We start from the raw sequence: 10,097 nt of genomic DNA on the forward strand, positions 1-10,097 counted from the left end.
AGCATGTCTGGACTAGAAAAATAGGTTGTGTTTTAGAATGTGTTCCCCAACACAATTTTAAACACTAGCATACACACCTTTTAAAGACATGTTTACTGGTAGGGGTAGCCTCAAATTGACCCCAAGGATTGATCATGATCCGATAACATGGTTTTATTTTTAAGGATATCAAATCCTGTCTACATTAGTGTTTAAAAAGGCATTTTAATTATTTTCCTAGTACAGATGGGACTTGGGTGAAGAAAGGAAACCTATTTCTATACACTGAAGTCAGCATTGCTAGAGGTAGAAGCAATATTCTGCAGTTGCAAAGAGCCTGCTCTGATTTTAGGTTCATATTTCACCTTAGGAGCCCCTCTTATCTTAAACCATCTGATTTCCTGCTATCCCTATGAAGTAGACAAACATCTCAGAAGGAGGGGAGGGGTAGATCAGTGGTTTGGGCATTGGCCTGCTAACCCTAGGGTTGTGAGTTCAGTTCTTGAGTGGGCCATTTAGGGATCTGGGGCAAAAATTGGGGATTGGTCCTGCTTTGAGCAGGGGGTTGAACTAGATGACCTCCTGAGGTCCCTTCCAACCTTGATATTCTATGATAGGAAAACTAAGGTACAAGGGGTAGTCCAAGGTTACCACACAGTGAGTTGCTAGCAGAGCCAACATTGCTACTATGGGAACCCCTGTACCTAGTCCAGACACAGCAGCCTATTTTCAAAAAGTTTTAAACACTTAAGGGCCATATCATGTCCCAGGTAGCCCAAAGGGTTGCAGTCAGCTCTCGCAAGAGGGCAGGGGATCCTACACCTAAGCAATAAACCATAGGCCGACTGCTGTTAACTCTAGACAAGAAACAACCAGAGTTTCCCCCCCTGTGTGTAAGTACCAGGTGAACGTATTTGCACAATGACAGCACCAGAAGCCAGGGAGTCCCTGCACCTTCAGAGCCAGAGACTATCAAAGGCAATTTCAGCTCCTGTCTGGAAGCCCAGGAAGATCCTTCTGCTGGGCTTCCCCGCCCCTTAGAACCTTCAGTGTACTGGGGTTGCTATGGTTACACCTGGGCCTGTCCAGGCGCTGGGAAAGTTGCGAATGTATCAGCTGCTTCCTCTGCGCCCTGATTTTGATTCTGTTGTTAACTCTAGGAAGCGGGGGACAGACTGTTGTTGTGTGTTACTGCTGCAGGGAGAGGATCGGAACGCTTCGCTCACTGCAAGGGTTGATTGGTAGCAGCGGCTGACAGACAGCAACTTCGGGGGAGTTAGACAGATATTGTATGGCTCTGAAGCTGGCAATGGAGATTTTTGTGCTGTGGTTCTGTTTACAGAATGGAGGAAGGGCCAACTTTTGAATGGCATAGCAAATGTGTAATAAAATATTTAATCGACATAAATAGGTTACTACACACCGCTCAGATTGCCTGTCTCTGTGGAGTGGGAGGAGATGGAATAGGAAACCAGGTACAAATGGTTCATGACAGAGAGGTAGTTACTTGAGATCTTTACTTAATTTTATGTCAAACGTGTTCAGTTTGGAGTCTAGATGAGATTTTGGAGAAAAGAGGTGAGTTGATCATAAAACAGTTTTTTAAAATTTATTTAATCAAAAACTTTTCAGAGTAACAGCCGTGTTAGTCTGTATTCGCAAAAAGAAAAGGAGTACTTGTGGCACCTTAGAGACTAACCAATTTATTTGAGCATGAGCTTTCATGATGAAGTGAGCTGTAGCTCACGAAAGCTCATGCTCAAATAAATTGGTTAGTCTCTAAGGTGCCACAAGTACTCCTTTTCTTTTTTCAAAAACTTTTATGCATGTTTTATATTTCAGCACCAAACAGTTCAACCAATTTTTTAACATGAATGTCTCACTATTATTTGTTCTCAGGAACTGTTTAAATTTTTCAACATGGGTTTCCTTTCTTAGAGTAAAACAGAACTGATGTACTGTAATATGCATTAAAAAGAGGTAAAGTATAGATAATAAAATGTAAACCTCAAAGTTTCCTTAGCTAGAGGAAAAAAATATAGAAATGAAAAATGCATTCCTAAAAAGCAGCAACTGCAAGAGTTTGTTTTGGAATAGTATCTCAGCATTGCCTGGAGTGGGGAGACTAGCTAAATTATTTTTTATTTAGAAAATTTACAATTGGAAGCAGTTGTTAACTACTTGTGATGGGATTTTTAAAGGAGCCCAAGGCCCTGTGCCTGCAAACATATAGGCATGTACTTAAATTTACTAGCATGAGTCGTTCCATTGATATCCGTGGAACTACTCATAGTAGTAAAGTTAATCACGTGCCTAAGTGTTTTCAGGATCAGGGCCTATTATGAGAGTTTGGAGTTCAATTTCAATGGGATTTAGATACCTAATTCCCTAGACTCCTTTGTGAATCCCAGTCTTGAATTCTGTAAATGATTAATATGTAGGAGAGTTTTCAAACCGATTGTTTTACTCAAGCAGCAAGTTTGGCTTAGTGAGGGCTTGGTCTGGAATCTCTTACAAGTCCTTTTAAATCATACATAGAAGAAAGAAAATAGTTTCAAATGCAAAGGACATTTAACTTTTTATGTTCATTCGCATTTTGACTATTATTACAGAGGCAGCAGACAAGTGTTACAATGACCCATCCCAAAGGAGAGTAATCACCCCTTACACTGGGTTATACAAATTGGTCTTGCATAAAATGATCAATGACAAGAGAACTGATTAGTGCTCTAATCGAGGGCAATAGTTTACAACTGGGATAGCTCAGTTGGGGGAGGGATAGCTCAGTGGTTTGCGCATTAGCCTGCTAAACCCAGGGTTGTGAGTTCAGTCCTTGAGGGGGCCATTTAGGGATCTGGGGCAAATGAATTGGGGATTCATCCTGCTTTGAGCAGGGAGTTGGACTAGATGACCTCCTGAGGTCCCTTCCAACCCTGATATTCTATGATTCTGTGAAAGCAGGACAAAGGATACAGGCCAAACAATATAATGGGATACCTAGAAAAGTAAATTGTATCCAACAACTGTTTACGTTTCTGGTTTTAATCAAATATACTAGCACACGTTAAACAGTAATACTCCGATGCATCCAATGAAGTGAGCTGTAGCTCACGAAAGCTTATGCTCAAATAAATTGGTTAGTCTCTAAGGTGCCACAAGTACTCCTTTTCTTTTTGCGAATACAGACTAACACGGCTGCTACTCTGAAACCAGTAATACTCTGTTACTTAAACCTGCTGGAAATATTTTTTTGTCTCCGTAGAAAAGGAATTCAGTTTGAAAAGATATGTTACAATCTTCTTCCCAGCATAAGTAGGGGTTGGCCATTAGACATCTCAATAAATCCACTGTGTTCTGGGAATAGAAACTGGCAAAAACACTTTTAGAAAAACAGCAAGGCAGGATCCCATCAAGACTTGGATACTTACTAATATAACTAACTACAGATGTTTGTGTGGACTGAAAGATTTACTGAGAAACATTTGCTTCCCAACATAAAAGTACCATACAGAATTGTGATAACTTTATGGCAGCAAAATAAGAAACTAGATATATGGGAGCATATGTTCTTATTTCAGATTAAAAGTTCTATTTTCATCAGTTCACCCACATCTGGGGAATCCACAAGGAGACTACATTGTCCTCCTGTAGGGCCTGATCCAAAGCCCAATGAAATCAGTAGGAGTCTTCCCACTGACTTCAGTGGACTTTGGGTCTGTCCCTTAAAACTCCCCCATGGTGTGATGCATCAAAAACACTTGATAGTGGTAAGGCATTGTTCATAACTGTCTTACTTGTTCCCTTGCATTCCTTGTCTGTTTGTCACATCAGTCTGTTGTATCTTGTCTTAAATTTGGGCCCCAGTTCTGAAAACACTTGTGCATGTGCTTAACTTTACTTTAGAATAGTATCATTGACTTCATGTGAGTAAATGTTTGCAGGATTGGGGCTTTAGGTTGTTAGCTCTTTTGGGCAGGGACCTTCTTTTTGTTATATATTTGTACCATGCCTAGCATATTAGGGTCCTGGCCTGTAGGTGCTATCACAATACAAATAATACTCAAAGTCCAGGTTGTTATTTAATTCCACACTCTATATCCCCTTATAGAATGTGGACGTTTGGTTGCTTATATATATATATGTGTGTGTTACTGTTCAGTAGCAATGTAACAAATGCATGATATGTTTTCAGGAAATTAAAATTGGTTCCATAATCTTATACGGTGTGAATAAGATGCTGGTTATTGTTACTTATTACTAATTTGTGTACTTGTTATCAGAGTTGAACAGTTTTTGCCTGAACGTCTATAGTACAGCTGGAGAGCAGAGATTGATTTTGGAGGGACTGTGTCACACCAAGTGACTTTGCATTATCAATTTTGATTGTTTAGCAAAAACCCCAAGCTTCACCTCAGCCCTCGATGAGCTTTTCCTTTCAAAGCATTTTACAAAAGAGGCCAGTATCAGTATCCCTCCATTTTACAGATCGGGAAACTGAGGCCCAGAGAGGGGAAAGTGACTTGCCCAAGGTCACTCAGCAGCAATGTGATTAAACTCCATGAGACTTACTCAATAAATCCCAAAATGCAAGAATGCAAAGAGTGTAATTCCAGAGTCAGGAATAGAAATTATTTCTAATACGGGATTTCTTTAGAAATTCAAGTGGATCTGGTGTTTCCCACACCAGAAGAAAATTCACAATGTTCATTATAATATATGTCCTGATGGTCATCTCATATGCAGCACATACAACCTGTGATCTCTGTGGAGTTTTTTTTTTTATTTTTAAACCTCAGTCTTTGGAAATATAAGAAAATCTCTGTGCATGTAGTTAATGTAATGTGCTCTTGAGGGGAAAAACCCTGTCTCTAGGCTTGTCATATTCTATACTGTACTTTGCTTGTAGACTTAAAGCACTGAGGTTTACAATATGGATGAATTTTACAAGATCTCTTCCACTAAGAGAGTCCAGCAGTTGGAAAAAGAACTAGCTGCTCAACTGGCAGAGCTGAAGACAGAAATAGAAGACAATGGGGTACTTCAGGGAACACCAGATAGATCTTACAGGTAAAGAAAACCTCTTGGTGAATGAGGAAAAGAGGACCAATTATGTCAATTATGTATTTTATAAGTGTCTGTTTCACGCACTTTTGTTTCCTCTTGTTAGAAATCCTACATGCCTAGTGATCTAGAGGCTTGGACACAGACCTAGGAACCAGGAACCTTGACTCTTTCTTTTAGTCCTGGCTCTGCTACTGACTCACTGTGTAGTATGGGAAAGTTAATTCTAAACTCTTTTTGGAAATTCAGTGCCGTTCTATGTTTTAAATCCCAAAACAAAATTTAAAATCTCCCTGCAGCTTTAATTAATCCTCTCACTTCTTTCATTGAAGAGGGGTGTCTTTAAGTGTTCTACTATGGTTTCCTATACATTGCTTTTGGATGTGATTCTGCAGCTCATACTCAAGTGAGGAGTGGGCACTTGGTTGGTATTTAAAACATACACATTCATTTTTATTTAGTAGTATAAATATTTAATATTTACAATAGTTTTTAGTGTGTAAAATTTTTAAATATATCTACATAGGTTGTGTGTGTGAGAGAGAGAGATTTGGTTCTTATCCTTTTTACAGCCTTGGTCTTCAGTGTCAATAAATACTGGGTCCTGTCTTTCAGGCGTCACTCAGGCAAAGCCTTTATTTATTTCAGTGAGGATTTTAATTGAGTAGGGCTTGCAAGCCCTGCCCAGGTGTACACACGGTCTGTCTCTCTCTCTCTCTCTCTCTAATTTTTTAAACTTTTCTGCCTTAAAAAAGGGATATTTACTGTGGATAATATTTACCATTGATTTATACCACTTGAATTGTACTGGGCCTTTCAAATTATGACAAAGGAATATATTAATTAACTGACACTGCATTGTTTTCTATCTGTCTGTAATATTCTTTTGGATAATCTTTCTATAGCTCTGTTCCGATACCAAAGGACGCTTCGTATTTCAGAAAAGAAAGGGAGGTGATACTAAAGAAAGGTTTACAGGTAACTGAAGACTATACTAGCATGAAAAAAGTCACCTTTAAATATATTCTAAACAGTAACTGAGAACTAACTTCAGTTAAAGGTGGGGTTTTTTTTTTTTTAAATGAACAAAAGTGTAACTGTCTCCATTTTTGACAATAAGGAGCACGGGGATAGAGTACTAATATAATTGTTTGTATAGTAGTGAAACAACACAACCCTTTATTTTTTCTACAACAGCTGTTCTTGTGATACTGATAATTTTTGGCCCAATCCTGTAGCCGTTGCCCATGTGATCATTCCCACTGGCTTCAACGGCTACAGGATGAAGCCCATAACGATAGGTTTTCTTTATTTAAAATCAATCATTTTGTATTCCAGATTGTGAAAAATTAGCCTTCTGCCTAGACTTTTGTGGGGGGAAGGGTGGTTTTGCCTATTACAAAACATGAACGCAGCATAGCATTTTTCCTGAGTATCTGTATTTGCCCACAAAGGTTGCTTGATGTCTAATTACCTGTGCTTGCAGGTAGCTGAGGCAAAACCTCTTGTTGTTCAGGCTGATGTCATGCAGAGGGAGCTAGAGAGCTGTCTGAAAAGAGAGAATACAGCAGAAAGCTTACCTCTGTTACTGCACCAGGTAACTTTTCTATTTGCTACTCAAAGACTTGGACAATGTTTCAACATGTATGTCCTAGCATGATGGTGACTGAGTTATGACTCAAAGCAAGGATTAAACAAAATTGTGTTCTAAGAGCCATCTTGAAAATGGATGTGCTTAAAGCATTTCCTGGGATAATAAGGAACCTCTTGTACTACTTGGTTTGGAATCTGAAAAGGGATCAAAGTCAGCTGGGATGGGCTGGAACAACATTCCTGTACTACTGTGTGCCCGCATCTGTTTCTGTAGCCTTTGTTCTTAAGCTTTTTTTTCTTTTAGTTGCTAATCCTAGTGGGACAGATTCTGCTGCCTTCCTCTTGCTGATTAGTACCTTACTAACAGTGGTGCAAATAGAAATCATTTCTTGCCGGTACTGCACTCATGGGAGGGACACAAGGGGACATCATGTGACTCCTCCCCAGCCCCAGCCCAAGGCTCCCATGCTCTCCCCATCCCCTCTGACATCCCACTTTGTATATACAATGATCAGCATGCTTAACTACTCACTTCCCCCCAGATATGTAGTATTCGGTCTGTTTATATGGAATATGGGATTTGAGTGAGGAGCCATTTCAGCATACGTATGACTTACTAAAAGACAAATTTTAAGTAGAACTGTGTCATAAACTGCTGTATGGTATTGTATTCAAACATTGCATTTCAATGGGGGATTCAACTTCCTTTATAGGAACAGACTCCTGAAACTCTTACCGGCCCACAAAAGTGATCCATAGTCATGCAAATAGTCCCATTGTCTTCAATGGGATTGATCAAATGATTAAGGGTTTACAGGATTAGGATCCAAGTTTGTAAATTGTTCTGGATGAAACTGACAATGCCTGAGCTGTCAGATCAGAAGGAGCTTCATTCGAATAAAAACGAGCAAATGTGTGATAAGACTTAGCTCCGTTGCTAAGATGAGGAACATATTTTCAGCAAAATTCTAGGCAGATTCTTGTGGCAGCTGGCTGGTTTAAGGCTGTCAGTGTCCGGCATTGTAATCTTCCCTTATAGTTCTCTCATGAACAAAGCTGGAAAATGAGGTATTTGTTTTCTTTGTTTTGCTGCTCCAGTTCCAGTTAACAAAATGCATGTTAGACTAGTTTGGCTGCAAAGAAGAATTCTGTGTACACTGGGGACAACACCTGATTCCTGTCAGGCTGAGGAACTAGGCTGACATCAGACTCCAAACATCCTCTGGTCAGTGCAAGCAGAGACATTCCTCTAATGATTTGGACTTGATGTGATGCAGTATGGATGTCATGGATAATTCAGAACAATGGGGAGAAACAGAATCGAAAACACTGTTTAAACACCTTTCGTCCCCTCCCCTCATGAGGACTCCTGGCCAATGTAACAGCACTATACATATGCTAACAAACTTAAACAAAGCCTTGCCGCTTTCTGCTCCTTTAAGGAGCAGAGTGCAGCGCCCCCCTTCCCAAATCTTTCCGGTATCCCATACCCACTAAAAATCTCTTGCTGATACTGCGTATTGGAGGGTACCGCTCTACTTGCACCACTGCTTACTAATGAGTAGAACCATTTTCTTTACTAGGACTACTTGTAGAGAAAGTTATCTCTCAGTGTGAGGATGGGTGGCAGAACAGGGATACTAAGGGACTGACTATTTCTCCCACTTATGTTATTCTCAATTCTACTTTAGTTCCCCATAATGTTAAATTGTTACCATTTGCTCAAGTGTGACACTTTGTTTATTTTTGGTTTCATTAAAGTTTTTTACAGACAGAATTACTCATCTTGTCCAGAGTAAATATTTACACATGCTTAGATGGAAGAGATTTTGTAGGCACAGCAGTGTTATTGAACAGCTTTATCCCCACTATCAGGTAGGAAATCAAAAAATAGAAATATTGCATATGTGCATGATATGTTCATGGTGTTTGAGATGGCTGTCTTGCACTTAAGTGACAAAGCCATAAAGGATAAGGATCTTCCATGAAGCACTGAGATCTTCAGATGAAAGGTGTTCATATGGTAGCACATAAAATGTGCTATGCGGTTTCCAGCAAGAGAGGAGAACACACCACCTACCCTAAGAATGTACTGTGAGTGGAGGGAAAGGAATATTGAATACAAGTGTTTGGGGGCATAAACGTGTGGCCTTTTAGTACACGTTTGTGGTTTATTTTCAAAGGTAACCACTAGATGCCAAATGTTATCATTACTATTTATTATGTAGGTCATTTCAAGAGCATCAGAAAGACCTTTTATATCACCCCCTCCCCAAAGTATTCTTCATATGCCATATGTTAGCAGAATATAGTTTAGAAACTTTAAAAACATTTTGCTGGTACTACGTTTGTTTTCTTCCCTCCACTTGTAATTCAGACGTTTTTAGTGTTATGAGTCCAACTATACATTCTCGTAAAGAGCCCCTGTCACTGTAATGCTCAAAAATACCAGAGCTTTGAAACTAGTATGGCAATGGTCTTAACACTGTAATCGCACATTTAGCCCAGCAAGCTACTAAGTCATTAAAACCACATCACTTGGCAGCTGTGGAATTATATGGGTTTATTCAATAAAATCTGTTTTTGTGGCTGAAAACCACAGGCTTTAGAATATAGGCCCCTTCTGAATCTCCCTGACAGATTATCATTTAAAAATGAAGCAAAAGCAGTTCAAGAAGAGTCGAGTCCAGTCCAGGAAAGTGGAAGGCTCTTACCCATTCCAGCTTTCCATGCCCTCATTTATTGTATTTCAAAGAATGTAGCACTTGTTTCATTCAGCGCAGGTTCCTTACATTTCCAGGAGAAACACTTCTCGCAGAAAATAAATTGTGAGTTGTATTAGTGGTGGAAACTGAAATGTGACATTATGAAATAATAAATGTTAGGGTACAATAGTTTAAATGCTCCTCTTGACAACCTATTCTTATTGATTTAAATATAAAATGTTTAGTGACTGTGAGCATAGTAAATTTGTTGATTGCATTTTCTGGTTAGTATGTTATGCAGTTGTATTGTAAATATCTGTATTGTTTACCAACTCTAAATCAATATACATAATAAAGTGGATACTGCAAGAATCCTGTTGGTTGTAGACACAGACAGATTATGGTTATTTTCCAGCATTTTGTTATGCTAGCAGTGTGGAAGCACAGTGTCAGAGATGATAAAGCTGTTTCTACCTTCCACCATGGCAGGTTTATCAATTTAAAAAAAAATGCTACTTAATATTTGAGCAAACTTTTAAAGACAGGAAACTCAGAGAAGAGGTAATAGGTTATGGAGCCAGTCACTAGCACTCAATCTACTTAGTAATCTCTGTGACACAAGTTGGTGGTTTCAGTGCATTTTCTAATGGACTGTTGTCCAGATCATATGCCATTACCACAACTGGCACTTACTGGCAGCCTCCTAAAAGGGGCCAAGGACTGAATGGACATGGAAACTGAAACAACCCTCCATTTCTA

The 10,097-nt window shown here is 39.3% G+C and overlaps 1 protein-coding gene across 1 annotated transcript; it reads left to right on the top strand.

Annotated features, from left to right (window-relative positions):
- Positions 1–1,511: 1,511 nt before the first annotated feature.
- On the top strand, positions 1,512–8,812 carry LOC311518477 (uncharacterized protein C6orf183). The gene is made up of 5 exons (XM_084624331.1): positions 1,512–1,557; positions 4,886–5,046; positions 5,946–6,018; positions 6,527–6,637; positions 8,395–8,812. Exons 2-5 carry the CDS (start codon positions 4,910–4,912, stop codon positions 8,584–8,586), a joined length of 513 nt encoding a protein of 170 aa, XP_084480457.1. The 5' UTR covers positions 1,512–1,557; positions 4,886–4,909; the 3' UTR covers positions 8,587–8,812.
- The last annotated feature ends 1,285 nt before the right edge of the window (positions 8,813–10,097 follow it).

Source organism: Lepidochelys olivacea (assembly GCF_965140295.1).
Source record: "Lepidochelys olivacea isolate rLepOli2 genome assembly, chromosome: 3".
In the NCBI taxonomy this organism is placed as follows: Eukaryota; Metazoa; Chordata; order Testudines; family Cheloniidae; genus Lepidochelys; species Lepidochelys olivacea.